The following is a 19483-nucleotide window of genomic DNA, read 5'->3' as shown; positions in this document are numbered from 1 at the left end:
CTAGTAGTTTTCCAACATAACTATCCACTCGCCCTTTTCAGTAGCCACAATTTTATTGTTAGGAAAATATATTTTATACACATAAATATGACTTTGACCTGCTAACATTACTTGATTTACATTTCACAATATCTCCACATGCCTTCTCATTCATTTAACTTTTTTGTATGTCTTGTATGGGCTTGCTTAATAATCATAAGCAAATGGGTCATGGTTTCATAGTATTACACATTAGTTTTTATTTCACATAATTTTCAGTGCTCAAAATGAAGGATTTATCAAATTTATCTCTGACCACACCAAATATAAACAATTAATTATTTCTTAGCCACAAAGTTTAAATGTGTCAAAACAAGCAAAATAGCCCTGTATACTATTCTTTTTATTAAAAAAAAACATATGCACAGTAATCTGTTTTGTCCTGGCTAAAGGTCCTAGATCACCAGTTAACTACACACAAAATGCTGCTGAGTTTATCTCCCATTAAAGCAATGTTATTGTAAAAAAAATAAGCAGGTAAAGAAAACATACCGTGTGATAATGAAAGGATGATCACACACACACGGTTAACGTTAGACCCATAAATAATCTGTTCAAAGAATATTTAAAGCGAAAGCAATCATTGCTGCCTACAAAAATACAAATTTGGAACTCTTTAACACAGGAAGAATGTGGTTGCATGTTCATCACTTTTTGTGTAGTCTATTTGAAAGAGAAATGATCACATCAGTTGTGTTTTTAGGCACGGTTGCTTCATGCAAGGAAACGGGAGCACGCACATGTTTTAAATCACTGTTAGCGCGAGTGATCATCCTCTCATTCGGTATTCACCTGCTTTCTATTGCTCGCGTGAACTAAATTATTTTTGTCAGTCGTGTTGCTTCTCAATTTTAAGATCGCCTTTGCATGCATATTGAACCATCCTTATTGTTGAACCCTGCGTTTAAGAATTATTATCTGGTAAAATTATTTACAACCAGCCGAAGTGGTTAGTGGGAGTGTCTGTTTTACCCACAAACACAGGGATTTCCCTCCCTGTTTGTGTTTACAAATAAACAGCTGCACAAAAAATAACAGCTGCACAAAATCTTTGAATAATGACGCAACAAAAAATATTATATATAATAGAAATATGATAGAAAACAACCACAACAAATGTAAAAATGAAACACGCAGTATTTTATGTCACAATTACAGTGTTGGTATAAGTAATTCTGTATACCACAGTTGTGTGATTTATCAACGATTAAATCAGCTGCATATGTGTTTTTTAGTTACAAATTTACATGTATTGCGCACAGTTATTAAACACTGCACATATTAAAAATATCTAAAGATAAGTCTTTCATTCCATGTAAAAAATCCTACACTTTTTCTTTTGTGTTCACTAAACTTGTTTTACTAAATATTAAATACGGAGATGAAAATGAATAGACTATCGATATGAGAAGTAATGAAATTGTTGAGTACTGTAATGAAATGCTGGTTAAGCATATAAATGTAAACAGTCATTATAACAGACCAGAACGGTAAATGTGTTATAGCGTAAATGTAAAGATGAGACCGTCATGTAATAAATACTGAACTTATAATCAGTGAGTATGAACTGGTTTCACTTTTGAAATGTGGTTTAAATTCATCCCATTTTGGCGTTTTTAATTCTTTTGAACACATTCAGGTGCTGCTTGTCAATTTGACAAGGCTTCTATTTTCGTTCTTGCAGTCAATTGTGGAGGAAATGATCGATGAAAGGTTTCTGAAAAAACGCTGTGATAGCATTTTAGACAAATCTTTTTTATGACTCATAGAGTGAATCAATTATTTGCGCATGCGCACTTTTGTGTAAGTTTAGCTTGCGTGCTACCTTGGAGTGGTCTGTTTCGTGCAGAATGCGCACATGTGGCCTCAAACTATATCGATAAAAATGATATTGGATAATACCGCATCGCGTTGTGGAATCATATCTACATATCCCCAGAACCCTATATACCGCCTAGCCCTACTGTCTGAGGTGCACTGCTCTTTGTGGTTTTGTGCTCCAAGCACCGGCTGACTGCTTGCATGTATGCTGCAGTCCATGCGTGCGTGCATGCGTGCGTTGGTGTGTGTGGCCATGTAATGTTCATTTTCAATGGTATAGTGTAGAACAGGGGTGTCCACACTCAGTCCTGGAGGTCCTCGAGAGTTTAGCTCCAACCCTGATTAAACGCCTCTCACTAGATATACTAGAAACCTCTTGGCAGGTATGTTGAAGCAAGTTGGAGCTAGCAACTCAACAGGACACCAGCCCTCCAGGGGCAAGTTTGGACACCCCTGGTGTAGAAGGAGGGCTTTTCAGAAATGCTAGGTGAAACACCAGTGTGGACATTGATTATTTTCGTTCTAAAATGCCGTTTTAAAACTAAGACGTATTAGTGTATGCAGGGCCTAAAGGCCCGTTCACACCGGAATGCTTTTTGCTTATGTTTTTTGTTGACGTTTGATGACTTGTGACTAAATAAAGGGCACCAGTGCGATCGTGCACAACAACGCACAAAGCGTCAGGCGTAAAATCAGACTGGCACTAATGTTCACGTGCACTGAGCTGCTGAAGTTACAGTACACACCACTTTGAGCCGCTCAAGTGCAAAACTTTCAATGCAAGCGCACATTGAAGAAGATGCCAAGAGGCAATATGAACATGGAACATGCCATCCATGCTTGTTCGAATCGCCAGTAACTTTACCAAGCGTGTCAACTTTCTCTCTTCTTCTTCTGTGTTACAAGCGGGTGTCAGAAGCTTAAAGTTGTGTAGCGGAACCTGTGCACCGGGGTCTTTCAGTTTCTCATTAAGCGGCATCTAACTTCAAGGAGTGATTTTGCATACTCCTCTGCTCGTCGCCAGTGAAAATCTCGGGCTTAAATCTGGAAAAACATCTCGAAAAACGCTGGCAATAAATGCAAACAAAAAGCGTCCCAGTGTGTATGAGCCTTTAGTGTGTATTTTTTTGCGAGCGGGTTGCTGCTGCTGACGGGGCAGAGGATTGCGATGCCGGCTCAGCATCGTGATGTCTATCGGCCATCAACGATGGCATCGTCTATCGACCTAACCTTAGTTTGAACAATGTTTGAAACATTTGGGAGAATATTATGTACATACATCACCTAAAAATATAACACTGTTCTTGTGGTTTTTGTATATTTTAATGGAAAATTCTTGCTTATTGTGCCTTTAACTATCCAATCTGAATACTGTTACTGTATCAAAGTATGCAAATCTCCCATATAGAATTCTCCATAAGAATAATTATGCCAAAATACATCCAACAATCTCATGTGCTTTAATGCTTGATGGCTGTCTGTTGGAAGACATGAATTCCTAATGCTAGTATCTGTGATGTAGCTTGCAGATGTCTGAGGGCGTCTATGAGAAGTTTCTTGCTCCGGAAGAGCCATTTCCACTGCTCTCACAGAGAGGAAACTTCAGCGAGGATGCCACATTGGATGTTAGTGACTTTGGATGTCAGTTGTCATCATGCCACCGGACAGACCCATTGCACCGCTTTCACAGCAGCAGGTAAGACACTGGTTATTTAGGTTGGAATATATTAGTAATGTCCATGAATATGTTGGTACTGTACAGATGTTCTTTTACATTGGGTTTCCAACCTGGCTGTTGAAGAGCTACAGACAATTTTAGCTTCAACCCAAGTCAAGAACATGTGAATGAAGATGTTCAGGGTTACTTGATTAATACTAAAGTCCCTGTGAGGCAAGTCATTTCACTCGGCAGGTATCTTTGAAACGCCTCTCAGGCAGAATGTTTGAGCATTCTGTTTGAATGTGGAAACATCAAATTATCCAAATTTTTTTGCCAAGCTTTTGATTAAATTTCATATTAGGAATCGCCAATAAAATTAAGCAATTGTCACTTTAATTTTAATAATAAACTTTTAAATCCAAGCCCCTCCCCCGGAGAATTGTTAAGCCTGGTTTATACTTCTGCGTCAAGTGACCGGCGTAACCCACGGCGCATGCAACGCGCGTGGCTGTGCATTTATACTTCTGCGCGCTGTCTCTGTTGGTCTGCATTAACACTTGCGAAATGCTAGTTGGCAGTGAGGTGTTAATGTTCCTCTGTGTCGAGTTTCTTCGGTGCTGTTTTGCTTTTCCTAAACACTTCCGTGATGTACAAGTGGCTCAAACTCGCTCATTTTGAGGCAGGAACCGGCGGACGTGCAACAACTTTAACTATGAGGTAAACACAAAACAAATCTTTCCATCCAGAGCTCCTTCACGGGACTCCACACTTGTAAACAATCGCTCCATCAGGCTCGCACCATTCACGCGGCTCTCGGTCCTGCCCAGACTTGTCAGCGCTACCAAGCCGACCAATCACAGAGCTTGCGCTATGCGTCATTGCGACGTGTAGTTACATTTTTTGAGAGGTGCACGTCAGTGACGCCGACGGCCACAGCGAAGGGCTATGCGTCAGCGCCGTAGCATACACCGGCGTTTGATGCAGAAGTATAAATCAGCCTTCAGTCTATAGTGCTCAATGATTGGCTCCTGTACTAGAAGGTGGGGCTTTATTTACCATATTGACTGTTACACTTTTCCTTATTTAAAACTATACGTGTGACAAGTCTTGTGTATGTTGTAGTCTTTGTATTTTGCACTTTGATGAGCTGTGTTAGAGTAAGGTTGAAACCGAGGCATGCAAGATTGTAGCTGGGTTAGAGATCTCTTTTATTTTGGGAATAACAGGACAGACCGGTGTTGCCCAACCTTGTTCTTTAAAGCATCTTAACAGTACAGATTTTGAATGACTTCCTTATCTGACTCATCTACAGGGGTGCAAGCTTGTCACCTTTAGGCGAAATATGCCATTTCCGGCTGTAAATAGGTCATTCGATTAAATTGTGTTGATCAGTGGTTGTAGCGTCCTCCCCAATAGATGATCAAGAATTTAACTGATAGTTTTATTGTTTTATTAAATAAAACACCAACGTAAGAGCTAAACAGAATACAACAAAAAATACATTATTACAATAGTTCATGTATTAGCTTAATGTAAACTTATGCCGAGTTCAGACTGCATGATTTTAGCCCCGATTTTGACTCACCGACAGGTTTTGAGAAATCGCAGACAAGTGCCTGAAATCACAGTGGGAGGTTGAGGGAGAAGTTAAAAGGGCTAATTTTCAGTTTATTTGGAACCAAGAAATGGAGTTTTGACAGGAGCATCTGTGTCTGTTTGACGTTTCATACAGAAAGTTATAAAAAAAAGTTGAGGAGAAATATGATAATTCCCTTGAAACCCAGGTGAGCAAACAATGTAAATTTTCTACCCTACTAAAGGCTTCTTTCTTGTTATGTAGTTAATAAAAAAAGATATTACGTGTTTTTGGCTGTGAGACATAGTTTGAACGTAGTTGTCGGCGATTTTTCCTATTGTAAAGTGATGCAATGTGAAACCCCCTGTCGCAGATCCATCTTGCAGTGTAAGCAAAGCAGCGACGAAACGCTAGCCCAGATAGTCATGCAGTGTGAAAATATCTGTGACACGACTACTTTGAAAATCATGCAGTCTGAACTCGGCATTAGCTGCTCACCATTATATTCTAAATGCTTCCACACAAGGCTAAAACACACACACAACATTCTGCCAACACTAACCTTGTGCGTCTTCGGAGAGTGCTAAAGCATTCAACGATGACCCTTTTCTCATGAAATGAGACTTTCTGTCATCAGTAAAGTAGCAATCTCTTTCCGTTCTTTTGCACACTTTTTTCTGAGCTTTCTCACCGGAACTAACAATGCAGGGAGGTAAGTTTCAAAATAAAAGTTTCTCAGTACGAAGCATACAATTTCAAAATAAAACCAACAATAAATTGAGCATCATTCAAACCTATTATAATCCCTTGCGAAATTTGAAGAAGGTTGTGGTTACAAGATCATAGACTTAGTGGGGTATAGGGTATATGACGAAGCATGCTAATAGGACTTTTAATTTGCCAGTAACCTGGGTTAATCGTTTCTGGTGAATTGTATTCCAATGCAAAATCAGCACGTTTAAGGTCTGTTTTCTTTAAAAATCAGCGATCTCCACTGGCCACGTGATGTCCGATATAAAGTGGGTCTCAGATTGTACAAAAAGCACTTTATTAAATTACATTTTCCCCTGCCATGTCTTTAAATTATGACCATTTATTTTACCCCAGTATATTCAATGGAGCTTCTGCGCTAGCTTGCCGATTCTGACAGGCGCGTGCGAGCAAACAGCTTTTTGTCTTGTTTTACGCTTGAGCTACTAAATGAATGCCAAAGTCTATTTAACTGATTGTATTTGAATTACATTACAACATCGATGGTGTAAAAGGAATTGTATGAAATGGAAAAAAAAAACCTCACAATAACAGGTCACCGGAAGTTTATCAGTATGTGAAACACACTAGCTCGGCATATACCCCATTCACTACTTGACAAAAGTCTTGTTGCTTATCCAAGTTTTAGGAAAAATAAATAATAACTTGACTTCTAGTCAATCATTTGGTATCAGAAGTGGCGTATATGAAAAGGCCTCTAGAGTAAGCTTTTTTTGCCAAAACAAAATGTGATCATGCCTTGATTTTTATAAAGGCATGGTGCAGTGAAAAAAAAACTATTGTCTATGACCTTCATTAGATTGGACGTCTGCATCCATACATCTCTGCAATGACTAAAAATAACTTATTAATAAAGTCATCTGGAATGGCAATGAAAGCATTCTTGCAGGACTCCCTGTCTTCATCAAGTTTCTTTGAATTCATCTTTAATGCCTCCTTCTCCATCTTACCCCAGACTTGCTCAATAATGTTTATGCTATCAAATGCATTGGACAGATTGCTAAACAGATCTGATAAAGCCACTTGTTCATTAATGCTGTAAAGACAGATTTAAACTGTTGTGAAAGTTAACAGATTATAAAGTAGAAGGCTCTCTTGCCAATCCAGATAGCTTTAATCTTTTTTCTATTTGCAAAAATAAATGCTTATTTGACTGCAAATGAGATTTCTGAAATTGGCTTGTTGAAGTTTTAAGAATGTTATATTTCATGTGTGTAGTCTTGAATGCGTTTTTCATAATTTTATTCTATTCAATAAAATCTATTCTATTTTATCATACTAAAATAACACGTGACAGAAGTTCACTCAAAAGTGAAAGTTCTTTCTGTCATTAATTACTAACACTCCCGTCATTCCTACTACTTTTAGAACATCAATTTTGATATTTAACCTTATGAAAATGCAATGCAATTATGAAATTAAAGCAATAGTGCAGACCTGAGGCCTCATGTATTAATGCTGCGTACGCACAAAAACTTTGCGTACGCCGTGCACGCTCAGAATCGCTCACGTTTGGATTTACTAATAATGAACTGAACGTGGGAATGTTCGCAGCTTCACGGCAGCTTTCTGGCTGGCGTACGCACATTTTTTGTGCGTGTCTGTTTTATTTCCATTGGCGACTCCTAGAGGCAGTTGTGTTAAATTCCTCTCTACAAAGTGTCTTTGAGCCTTGCAATGGCAGCTGTATGAGACGGGTTCATCTAGCAGGTATAAAAGGTTTCCATACCATACAGTTGACCAGCTAAACATTAAAGCACAATTTGCAGCGGTCGCCTGTTTTCCCAATGTAATCTGAGCGATCTACTGCACGCACATTGCTATAAAGACACTATCTGAAGATGAATTTGCATGCGTGAATCAGAAACATTTCCATTCAATAAATGTGCAAATAAAATATGATGCACAGACTTATTAATGATTCCTACTTGTCTTTCTCGTGATAAATAGTTGGCAAAATCTGATATGTAGCGGGGGAAAAAAGAAGAAAGAGTTCATCAGACGCTGGATTCGAACCGAGTTCATGCTCGAACGTGTCAAAATATGTTGGCATGTGTCTTACAAGCTGCACCACTGAGACTGTTACGGGTGCCGCAACAATTTACATTTATAAACCACACTATTTCTTCTTTAATTCACTCAGTGCGAGTGTTCAGACCCAACTGTGTTAACCGCAAACTAAACTCTCAGCTAAACAGCTAAACTCTCCCACTCTATTTTTTTTTCTTTTGTTGTTAATTCCGGAGAACAAACTTGCAAATAACACCGCTTTTCTTCAATCTGCCTCCGTAAGCAGCACCTCCAATTCACATTCTGTTCAAAGTTTCTCTTTTTGCTTGCTGTTGCCATTGCTTTTTCGTTGGGTTTTACCATTACATAGTCATTAGCATATTCATACGGGGGAGGAGGCAGGGAGGGGTTTTGCGCTCGTGCATGTTGCGCGCTCAGTTTCACGTTCATTCGGATGTACAAAAGAATATGCGTGAGATTCGGCGTACGCAGTGTTTCATACATCTGAATTTTTTTCTGCGTACGCACATTTACAGCTTTGTGCGTATGCAATGTTTTAGTATGATTTCCACGCAAGTCTTCGTACATGAGGCCCCTGGTCCCCACGTCAGGTCAGGGTGCACCTGAAGCCTTTAAAATGCGCACGCGACACAGAGACTCACTAAACTCACACGGGAAAAAACTGGCCATTCCTTTCATGTTTTAGTTAAGTAATTCTTTAAATACAGCTCTCTTGATCTCTAAAGGGAAAAAAACGCAAAAGAAATTTGTCGTTAAATTAATTTTAGCAGAGACACAACTGCCTGTCATTTTCACATTCGTTTTTAGTTAGGGATTAGGTCGATTAGAGTAACCTAATAAAAATGTTTTGTTGGACTCTGCACAGTAGTCTACACTATAATCAATATTATAATTTATTATATTCATTATTATTAAAACTAAACTATACAATTGATGAAACAAAACCCTTTTTTATGTTTGCTTTCATTTTGACTTCATTTTCATTTTCGCTAACAAGTTGTAATAAGAAACATCCCATTAAGCAGAAGCAGTATCAAGTTAAAAATACCTTTTGAGTCTAAAGATGATCAGCCTGCGAAGTCAAGTTTACAGTGTCATAAATAAAATGGGTAGCATGAGTTAAGGGGATTTGCCCAGCACACAACCTCTATGCACTGCAGGTAGGCTGAATGATAATCTTTAAAAATATATATGCAATACAAAACTTTAAACATTTATGTTTTTTGAAGTAAAACAAAAAGAAATCAGGAAAATAAAATATAATTTAAACCACTGGTCTGAAACCGTATAATAATAACAATTAAACGTTACATTTTTAAGAACTTACCAAATCGCCTAAATGGCACTTTACTAATCACTAATAATATAAATATTAATAATTATAAGTAAAAAAAAATATATTAACCTACTAGTAACAATATAAGTCAGATGTTTAAACAGCGTAGGTTCTCTCCACCTTTTATATTCATATTTTAAATTATTTGCCAGAAAAACTAACATGTTGACTTTGTCCGGTTTAAGTGAAGAATGGGGTTATAATGTTTCCAGCAATACACTGTCAGATGGTGTGCTTGTAACGCAAATGCACAGATAGGCTACTTTTTCACAACCATGCGAGAGAGGGTTTCTTGCTTCTGTTCCGCCGCCTGCATTTCTCGCAAAGCAGGTTTCTCTACACTGCTTAGCGGCTTAACTAGTTACCAAATATGTTGCTCCATTTCTCGTCAATGTCTTCCATTTATCACTTTCTCTTTTGTATCTGGCCAATTTTGGAAATGCTTTGCCATACCTGGCTGAGCTGGGCTTTAGCGTTTAGAAGACAGGAGTTGATTAAAGCCTGCATGGCTTTTTTTCCCTCGCCATCAATCGCCACTGGCTTGCATGGTTCGGGACCCGTGGATCTGCGTATTGATGGATTTGCTCTTCAGTGTTTGGACTCTAAGCAGTGAATATTAAAACACACTTTAACACTTAAAAAAAACCTACAAAAAACTTAATCCAAATTAATTCATTCACCTTTCTCGGTCGGCACAAATCCAAAATGTTCCCAGATATAAGATTTTGTTTTCTAACAAGATTAATGGTTGAACTTGAACCTGCTGAATCTAATGTTAATCTCTGAATCTCTTGCGCCTATTGATATTTTAACAGATATGTAATACTTGGCAACATAACGGTAATTTGTGTTTTAAAGTGCGTGATGTCACGTACTACCGCCGGTGGCAATGGACAACCGCGGTGGCGATTCATCTTTTTTTATGATTTAAATATTCCAAAACATTTTGGGAAGGTCTTTCATTGTATGTCAAAAAAAAAATCAGGTTTTAGTTGCAATTTGACGTTATTTTTTTATTTTGTTTCAAACAATATATCTGTGGAATTTTTATTGAATCTTTTGATTTTGTTCAGTAAATTTCATGTTCATAAATGCAGGTTAACCGACACTCAACCTTGTTTAAAGGTTGCTATTACAGATTTTCATTTGTATATAGAATCGCTACAATATATTAAGAGCGAAAAATGTATAAATACAATTATTGTGGCAAAGGAGCTGAAGTTAATTGATTAGTATTCTTGCTGTCAATTGGCTAAGTTAAAATATTATCATTGTAAAGATCTCTATGTTGAATTGTCTTTTTATTTGTTTGATTTATGTAATTTATTTTTTAGTTTATGTCATTAGTTACTTTTGTATTTTTGGATGTCATGTTTAAATTGTATATTTGCTGTTCAAAAAAAAAAAAAAACGCGGTGGCAAATGACCACCAAGGTAACGCGGTTGGCACGGTGACCTTCACAGCCCTACGCACCATGTCATAAAGCGCAAATCATCTCAGACTGGTTTTTTGAACATAACAATGAGTTCACTGTGCTTAAATGGCCTCCACAGTCACCAGAACTCAATCCAATAGTGCACCTTTGGGATGTGATGGAACTGGAGATTCGCATAGTGGATGTGCAGCCAACAAATCTTCAGCAACTGCGTGATGCTATCATGTCAATATGTACCAAAATCTCTGAGGAATATTTCTAGTACCTTGTTGAATCTATGCCACAAAGTATTAAGGCAGTTCTGAAGCCGAAAGGAGGTCCAACCCGGTACTAGTAAGGTGTACTTTAATAAAGTGGCCAGTGAGTGGATATCAGAGAAAAACAAGATTTTGCAATGTCTGATTTTTAAACACAAACACACAGTACATACAATACATACATATTGATAGATGAAGTTAAAACATGTTGCCTTCCTTTTTGTAATGTTTGTCTGTTTTTGTTTCACCCCTGAGTAGTTTACACCTCTGATCCATTTCAGGCTTTTGTTCCAAAGCTTAAGCAGCTAACTTTTTGCCTCACTGTCTCTTCAGGCAGTTGCTCTGCTGGCAGCGTTTGTGAATAAAGGTACCCTACAAATCCTATAGGGATAACATCAGCTCAACTCTCTGGAGGGTACAGCCTTTGCAGCGAGACATAGCATTAGACACTTAAAGGCTCAAGGTTTATCAAATGCGGTCAACTGCTCTTCTGGGATTAGCTCTTCAGCCCTAATCAAAGACACCGGAGAATGCTAAATAAGGTCTTAGGAGCATCTAGAAAGTGAGTTTGAAAAGGGTTTAAATTACTCCAGTATTAATCCATAATATTGATTGAATACGTAATCTCCTTAAACTCTGAAACATACAGAAACCTGCAAGTAAAAGGCCAAATTAAAGTAATAAGGATAACTTTAATGAAAGATTTTGATCTGCTTCCTTTTCTGAAGTAATTCACAACTTGCTCTTGATGGCGAATCTCCTCCAGAAATGACAGCGACTCTTTGTTTACAAGTTTGTGGCCGTTTGAGTAGTTATTGCTGTCATGTGATGTGCGTTTGACAGGATGGACTGTACCTCATGTTCGTTTCATACAGATTACAAACGCAAAAAACTTTTGTTTTCAAGTGTAATTGTTTCTTTGAAAAGCACAGATTTTAAGCTTATGTTGATATATTTCTTATGTCTGTGAATCAAGTATTCGCTGAGATTCTACTGTGTTTGTTGACCACCCAGCTATTGTAAAAGCACATGTCTGGTCTGAGGTTTCCCCCCCGAGAAACGTCAGTTTAAAACAATCCCTGATTGGCTCCTGTACTAGTAGGAGGGGCTTCATTTACCATATTAACTGTTACACTTTTTTCCCATTTAAAACTATACGAGTGACATGTCTTGTGTATTGTATAGACTTATTTAGTCAGTAAAATGAATAAAAATGAGCTGTCAGTGTCATGTGTGAACAGCTTCGTCAACATTGGTCACCTTTTTGCAGATGGAATCTGACATCGTGCGGCACCAGTGTTGCTAGTTCAGAGTGCAGCGAGGAGCTCTTCTCCTCTGTTTCTGTGGGCGATCAGGATGACTGCTACTCACTCCTGGATGATCAGGAACTCACATCCTTCGACCTGTTCCCGGAAGGCAGTGTCTGCAGTGATGTGTCCTCCTCCATTAGTACTTACTGGGATTGGTCAGACAGTGAATTTGAGTGGCAGGTAAGCCAAATGTTTTTGTTCATATATAGCTTGATGTTATTTTCTTAACTTATAGAATAGTCGTTGGTTATTATGTTGAAGACTTTGCTTAATAAAACACTGTCGTTTGTAGTTACCAGGCAGTGACATCGCCAGTGGCAGTGATGTGTTGTCAGACATCATACCCAGCGTTCCCAGTTCACCCTGCCTTGTTTCCAAAAGAAAAAGTAAACCCCATCGAAATCTGGACGAGCTGCCCTGGAGTGCCATGACTAATGATGAACAGGTTGGTTTATTTCATTTATAGATAGTGAAGAATATGAAATGCAACAGTATGTGTTATCTTATGTGAGAGTCTGTACGTTTTTACCATTATTGAACAAAAAAATATTTTTTTTATTTTGTAGTGCTGTATAGTGCATCTGTTACTAATTAAAATAAATAAATTAATTAATTATAAATGAATGGATAATTAAACATGGGACATATCAGAGGCTGAGAAATTTAATTTTAGTTATTGTTTTTTGTTAATCTTAAAGGGTTACAGCGATACGATTCAATGTTGTATCGAAATATTACAAAAAAAAAAAAACTTAACCAAGCAAGATTTCTTTATTTTATTATATATATAAATCAAACATTATAGAAGCTAATTGCATAAGTATATAAATAATATGTAAATAAATAATAAAATACATTTGAATAATGATAAAAGTTTTAATTATTACAAACATTTAAAAGAATTATAAATCACAATCATTGGACATAGAATTGCTTGTTCTTATAAGCTCAAATCTTTTTTTTTTTTTTTATGATTCTACTCAGACGTTCTCAGCAATTTCTTAATTCATTACGGTTGTCAAAATGAATTGTTTCTTCGGTGCACCGTGATGCAGATGTGGACAATTCGGTATCGGTTCAGTAATAATCATAACCGGTTATCACGTATTGACGTCAGTTATCTCATATGCGCTATGTCGCGGCAGCTTACTATGGCGAGGGAGGCGAGCGCGAGTCATTAAAACATTTAAAAACGCAGAAACTCTTGTGAGCTGCTATTGAGTTTGCTGGACAGTCTTTTTACTGACTCTGAACAGCAGTAGCCCCTATTTCACTGCGATTGAGAAAATGAAGGTAAACTCCCTTTCTCTCTTTCTCTCGCTTTGGACCTCTGACCTGTTGGCGTGACTTTTTCCTCACTTCTCGGCTGTTACAGCGTTACTTCTGGATACACACACGAGCATGTCTGCTGAGGACTGAGCAGATTAAGCCCTGGATCTATAGCAAATCCAAGGGCCCTCCTTTAAATTTTTTTACCTCACAAAAGTACATATTTATAAATTGTTGTTGTTTATAATAATAATAATAATAATTATTATTATTATTATGATTATTAATAATAATAATAATAATAATAATAATAATTTACTAATTAATATTATTATCTAATTTTACACCATTTAATTTATATTTGATTATAATATATATTTTTCTATTTTATTAAAATAGGCCTGCAAGTATACAACATTAAGTAATGACATAATATGAACTTTAAAGTTCAAACAAGCTGCAAAAATCAGCAAATCAAAAAACGTTTGCAATACTTCCTAAATTAGTGCTTTATAATAAATATTTTAAATAGGGGTTTATCTTTAAAACGTTTCTTTAGAACTTTAGCTGACCGTAAATTCCTCATGATATAATATCTTTAATATCCATGCTTCAAATATCCAAAATAGCCTATTGTGGTCTTCTGGGTTATAGAAGCCTAGCATCCTTATTTAATTAATTAATTTTTTTATTTTTATTTATTTTTTAATCAGATGTATTGTCTGATGAAAGTCATTGCTTCATATTATTAATGTCATTTTCATAAAAGGGGCAAAGTAAACATTCATTAAAAAAAGTTTTCCTTCTTACTGGTTCAGTTAGACTTACTGTAAAACATAACCGAGTGTTTACTTGAGAGATACGCCGCAACGATGGATATTTTTTAACTGTCCAATATATTGTGCGATGGAAGGATTTTGCGGGCGCGCGTCGGTTACAGCTGGACTCAAACCGGCGCGCGCCCGCACAATCCTTCCATCACACAATATAACGGACAGTTATAAAAAGTATCCATCCAGCCTAGACAGCGCTTCAGTTTTGATTCTATTCAGCATGATTCCGCCTATCCAAGCTTCTGTTACTACAAGTACAAGTGTATTAATGATGAAGACTGTTTGAATTGTATTTTTTGTTCTATGACGAGCTTGGTTAGCCTACCTATTCAATTTTCTGATTGGGCTACAGCCACTCTGAGCCCCTGTTTAGCACTATCGTCACTGTTTTTGAACAGCAGCGAACCGAAAGGAAAACGTTGCATTATCAATGAGAGAAAGCATAACACAAAGAGGCATTTCCCACATCATAGCGCAAATTAAATCTTCAGCCAATCAAGGGCTCCCTTCTTCCGTTGGCCCTGGGGCTTCAGCCCCACCTAGCCCTTACATTATTCCGGCCCTGCGCATCTATCGTGTATCAGCTGTGATAGCCGATGCTGTTTATCAGTGTTTATCATCAGTAAACAGCGCCAGAACATTAGAGCCAATCGCAGCTCTTTCTGTTGAGCGCGTGACCAACCATAGGGGTGTAAGAGCTCGCTTGACATGGCTCAGTAAGGTAGCGGAATATTTCTATTTGTTTATTTGCTATGAATGCTCATGTTGTTCTGTGCCTGTACTTGACTTTTTAAAGGTACAGTTCATATATCTGACTACTTGTACAAAAGGACAAAATTGTATCACAAATAATAGATAAATATAAATATATGCATGCCTTTTTCTTGTGCTGTGAAGAAAAATATAAAATTGTTTATGGAAAGCATCGTCAATGCACCCGTGATGCACAGAGATATCGAACTGAATCGATGGCATGATAATCGATACCGAACCATGAGACACCTCTATAATTCAAACAAAATACCTTGATTTGATTAGAAAAATATGAATAATATGACTAAGAAGCTGTTCACATATTGCATGTTTTGCGCTTGCAAAAGTTATGGGAAAAGTTATTTCCAATGGAGGCAAATTCAAAGCGATGCGCATGTGTTTTCCAGGCACACCTACATGAAAACATCTCAACTTTTTTAGAATGTAGCGAGCGCACCTAGGTCATGTGACTAGAACTATCCAATCAGCTTTATACTTTATATGGAATATACATGTTTCAGTAATAACAGTAGACTAATTATCTCAGACAAACACAGAACACCTAAATACTGCAGTTCTCCATAAATAAAACTTGTATCAGAGCTGCAGCAATGGTTTGTCAGTCTGTCATCCTCTGAGAAAATGGTTCAACTTGTCAACTTTTCAGAATACAGTGAGTGCACCGTGAATTATGTGACTAGAACTAACCAATCAGCATTATTGACCTTATTCTAAAATGCGGAAGTGCGCCTGTTTTCGCGATTGTCTTAGAACTTCCTATTCAGTCGCCTATGGGAGAAATGACTAGGAATAATAAACGGCAGAAAACGGTCAAACTACTTGCTCTACAAACAAATGTTTGCATGACTATACAGACAAAGTAGAATAATATAACAAGGAAATATCAAATTGCAACATCAAGCAGCGTAATGAGCAGTTTTTAATGTCTAAAAATGAATGGAAGTGAATGAGACCTGAAGTCTCGAGCCAAAAAGATTCAAATGGCAGCGCCCGCTCGTCGACGAAGAATAAGGTCAATACTCTGTATAGAATCTACTCATTTCAGTAATAATGGCAAAATAATTACCTCAGAAAAACACAGTGCACCCAAACAGTGCTTTTGTGTGCTGCAGTGTTTTTTAATGTTCTCCATCATTAAAACTGATATCAGAATTGCAGCAATGGTTTTTCAGTTTTTCATCCTCTGAGAAAATGGTTGATGGCTGCTTAGCAATGACAGACACCACTGGAGTGGGTTGAAGATGGTGAAGGAAGCAATGCGCCTCGAGCTTTCCATTTGCTTTTCATAGTTTTTTAGATGCAATATGTGAACGGCTTTAATATGACTTGATTACACAATTATAATATAATATGATATGGTTTGAAATTAGCCTTGGTTTTCTCTGTATTTTGTTTGTATTATTCTATTTTTTAAGTGAATTGTACTGTTGCGAAATCACTCATCTGTTGATTGTTTTTCAGGTGGAATATATTGAATATCTGAGTCGAAAAGTGAGCACAGAGATGGGACTTCGGGAGCAACTTGATATAATCAAAATCATCGACCCGAGTGCACAGATATTGCCGACAGACAGCGAGTTCATCATTGAACTGAACTGCCTCACAGATGAAAAGCTCAAACAGGTAATGATATGCATTAATTACACTAATGCTTTTCTAAATTAGTTAGGGCACGTGACTCAGTTAAGCCTACTAATTTCTCACAAAAAAAAAAAAAACTATCCCGCATGATGCCATGTCCGATGTGTTTGAATGAGGTGTTTGTGCATTTGTAAGAGTTTCTTCATGTGGTCAAGTTGCACTCAGATGTAAAAGACTGCATCAGGGCTAAACATTTTTATATTTGTAAAATTTGACCGATAACCAATTGTTCTTTTTTGTGTCTTTCCTCCCCTAAATTTTACAAACCTCATTCTGATATTAAAGAGCCCCTATTATAGATTAAATAGGGTCATATGTTGGTTGTAAGGGTCTCCAACAACATCCTAATATGCATGCAAAATCAAAAAACACTTTCATTGTCTTATAAAATGCATTTATTTTACCTAATTATCCCAGCGACTCCCATATGATTCGTTTAGTGATTTATTTGTTCCCAAACCCCTCGTTAGTGCAAAGCTAATCTGCGCTGATTGGACCGATGACAGCCTGTTGCGATTGGTTGACACTAACAGCGTTCAGCATGAGACCGAGTGAAATAACCAGCACAGCTTATCAACAATATAGAAGTTGTCAGAGTGCGTAGTGTATGTGCGAGCATACCTGCCAATACTCCTGTTTTACCCAGGATTCTCCCGTATTTCAGACCTATCTCCAGCCACCCACCCATTTTGTTATTTATTCTAGAAAACTTCTGTAATTTCAAGCAAACTGTATATTCAGCTCCTGTAATTTCAACCAAAACTCCCATTATTTCAACCAAACCCCACTTATTTTGTTAATTATCCTGGAAAACTCCCGTAATTTCAAACACCCCCCCCCTTCCCTTCCAGGCGGCCATCCCGAAAAACGCTACATAATAGTTTCTAACACCATAGTACACAGTACCCGGTTCTCTCCAATGTTTTCCGGGCCGGCGCATCCATAGGGGCTATTTAATAATACATTTTTAAATAATCATTTCTGTCTTTTAACATCTTTTAATAACTGGTAAATTGTTATGGGATTTCCTCCCCACGATGCACAGTTGTGCTTAGCAACGTGCATATGGACCAATTATTTGCCATTTGGAGCCAACTTTATACTTTGTGGCATTAAATGACCACAGTTTAGACCAACATTGCCTTTTTTCCTTTGTTCACAGAATGATCTCATTCTGTTAATGAGTTATATCCATTGATGTTTGCATCTTATCCAACATTTGCAAATCTCCCAGATTCGACTGTTTGTTCAGATTTGACTTTGGTTTTGTTCAAATAAAACAAACACCATAGATCAGGGGTGTCAAACTCAATTCCTGGAGGGCCGAAGCCCTGCACAGTTTAGTTCCAACCCTGCCCCAACACACTTACCTGTAGGTTTCAAACAAGCCTGAAGGACTCAATTAGTTTGATCAGGTGTGTTTAATTAGGGTTGGAACTAAACTGTGCAGAGCTGCAGCCCTTTTGGAACTGAGTTTGACACCTGTGCCATAGATGCTATTGTCCTGTGTGTTTAGTGTTCAAAATAAATCTAAATAGTGGATATCGAATCTATTTTGTTCTGTCTTTTAAAGACTTTTTTATTAATATATACACACTTTTACTTTAGTATAGAAATAAACTTGATGGCCTAAAAATCTGCGGAAATTTGTGAATTTCTGCACTTGCAGATTCTCTGTGGGCCTAGTGATTAATAAACCATTAAATATTCAATTCAGATTGTGTTTTTGACTTGTGATTTGGTCATAATGTTAACAAAAGCATATAAATCTATATTTTAGAAAACAAGGATTGTTTGTGATGCTCTTGTGCAGAGTAATTGTTTTTTTTCCTCCTATGTCATTTGTTCATCATGTCTGTGCAAAAGATGTGTAGTGTGTACTCAAGTCTTAATATTTGCCAGTTATCTCAATCAATCACGCAATTAAACATGAAATGAACAATTAATTTGAGCAGCGGTCATCAGTAATAGTAATGCTAAATAGTAATGCATAAAAAAAATGTTTTTTTACTTACATTTTTTTATTGTCATGTTTCTTTCCAATTCAAAAATATCATCATCATCATCAAAAAAAAAAAAAAAGTTTAAATCAAGAAGCATTTTCTAGAAAGCAAAAAATATTGTCTTGAGAAACCATATGCTAAAATTATTAAATCAACAAAATAATCTTGTTTTTCCTTTTGACATAAGCAAAGCTGGGTGTAACGCGTTCCACAGTAACAAAAAGTTACATTTTTGAGGATCGCAGTAATGTAAGGTATTACATTTTAAATTTGGGTAATTTGATTACAGATACTAAAGTGTTAAGCCTGGTTTATACTTCTGTGTCAAGTGATCGGCGTGACCCACGGCCCATGCAACGCGCGTAGCTGTGCATTTATAATTCTGCGCGCTGTTTCTGTTGTTCTGCTATAACACTTCCGAAACACTAGTTGAGGTGTTAATGTTCCTCTGTGTCGAGTTTCTTCGCTGGTGTTTTGTTTTTTCTGAATGCTTCCTTAATGTACAAGTGGCTCAAACATGCTCATTTTGAGGAAGGAACTGGCGGACGTGCAACAACTTTAACCATGAGATAAACACAAAACAAAACTTTCCATCCGGAGCTCCTTCACAGGACTCCACACTTTTAAACAATCGCTCCATTGGGCTCGCGTGGCTCTCTGTTCCGCCCAGACTCGTCAGCACTACCAAGCTGGCCAATCACAGAGCTTGCGGTACCCTTTATTGCA

At 37.3% G+C, this 19483-nt stretch overlaps 2 protein-coding genes and 1 long non-coding RNA gene across 9 annotated transcripts in view; 2 read left to right on the top strand and 1 right to left on the bottom strand.

Moving 5' to 3' along the window:
- LOC147840770 (uncharacterized) overlaps positions 1-19483 on the bottom strand; it is an 821899-nt gene that overhangs the window by 57662 nt on the left and 744754 nt on the right. The gene's annotated exons all lie outside the window — the stretch shown is intronic.
- The window catches only part of commd5 (COMM domain containing 5), a 432514-nt gene that overhangs the window by 33353 nt on the left and 379678 nt on the right, over positions 1-19483 (top strand). The window lies entirely within an intron of this gene.
- Positions 1-19483, top strand: part of fam199x (family with sequence similarity 199, X-linked) — a 31067-nt gene that overhangs the window by 572 nt on the left and 11012 nt on the right. For all 7 annotated transcript variants that reach the window (XR_015506767.1, XR_015506766.1, XR_015506765.1 and 4 more), the window contains 4 exon segments: positions 3383-3556; positions 12198-12417; positions 12530-12682; positions 16575-16736. Coding sequence is in view for 1 of the 7 variants with exons in the window: in NM_001003766.2 (NP_001003766.1) it covers positions 3390-3556; positions 12198-12417; positions 12530-12682; positions 16575-16736 (702 nt within the window). In the remaining 6 variants the exon portion in view is untranslated.

This window comes from Danio rerio, chromosome 14, assembly GCF_052040795.2.
Source record: "Danio rerio strain M-AB ecotype USA chromosome 14, GRCz13ab, whole genome shotgun sequence".
NCBI lineage: Eukaryota > Metazoa > Chordata > Actinopteri > Cypriniformes > Danionidae > Danio > Danio rerio.
This window is presented reverse-complemented; position numbering and strand designations above follow the sequence as displayed.